The following is a 586-nucleotide window of genomic DNA, read 5'->3' on the forward strand; positions in this document are numbered from 1 at the left end:
GTCCGGGGCAGGGAGCTGTCTCTTACCTGAGCTGATCATACTGTGCATTCTCTGCTGAGCCAAGAGCTGGTCGCGTCCAGAAACCCCATCTGAGGAAAAACACGATTCACTCTCGTAAATTGTCTGCAGCATATTCCAACCCGTCTGCGCTTCAGCGACACGAGGGATTCATCGCTGCCACTTGCAAACAAGGGGGCGTCGGGCACGACCCTCTGCCGTCCTACCTCCTCCGGCCAGGGTTGGAAGGGAACACGCTTCGGCAATTAGCAACGCTTAAGCGTTTGCACGAGTATCTACGGGGAGAAGGAGGTGGAGGGGGGGGAATAAACCACCCCCAAATCCCCGCTGGGCAGCCCCCGCCGGAGGGAAGGGAGCCGTCGGGGTGCGGGGGGGGGAACTGCGTGTCGCCCGGTCCGAGCGGTTCCCTCGGGGGAGCCCACGGCAGGTGGAAGAAGGAAGGAAGAAGAAATATCTGCTGTGCTTCGGGGCTCTCTGGCAGGGTTTGTGGGGGGGGAGTGTGGGCGGGTGGGAAACACAAGTCTCTCCAAAACCATCCAAATCCACCCGTGTAAGCGCCCCCCCCCCC

The 586-nt window shown here is 61.3% G+C and overlaps 1 protein-coding gene across 11 annotated transcripts in view; it reads right to left on the bottom strand.

Annotated features, from left to right (window-relative positions):
• HDAC9 (histone deacetylase 9) overlaps positions 1–586 on the bottom strand; it is a 479,210-nt gene that overhangs the window by 292,700 nt on the left and 185,924 nt on the right. For 8 of the 11 annotated variants that reach the window (XM_014937804.1, XM_014937801.1, XM_014937800.1 and 5 more), the window contains exon 1: positions 27–218. In XM_014937804.1, coding sequence (XP_014793290.1) covers positions 27–132 — 106 coding nt within the window. In that variant the 5' untranslated portion in view covers positions 133–218. The other 3 variants (XM_014937802.1, XM_014937807.1, XM_014937805.1) reach the window with 2 other exon arrangements.

This window comes from Calidris pugnax, unplaced genomic scaffold (assembly GCF_001431845.1).
Source record: "Calidris pugnax isolate Ruff unplaced genomic scaffold, ASM143184v1 scaffold11, whole genome shotgun sequence".
Classification (NCBI taxonomy): domain Eukaryota; kingdom Metazoa; phylum Chordata; class Aves; order Charadriiformes; family Scolopacidae; genus Calidris; species Calidris pugnax.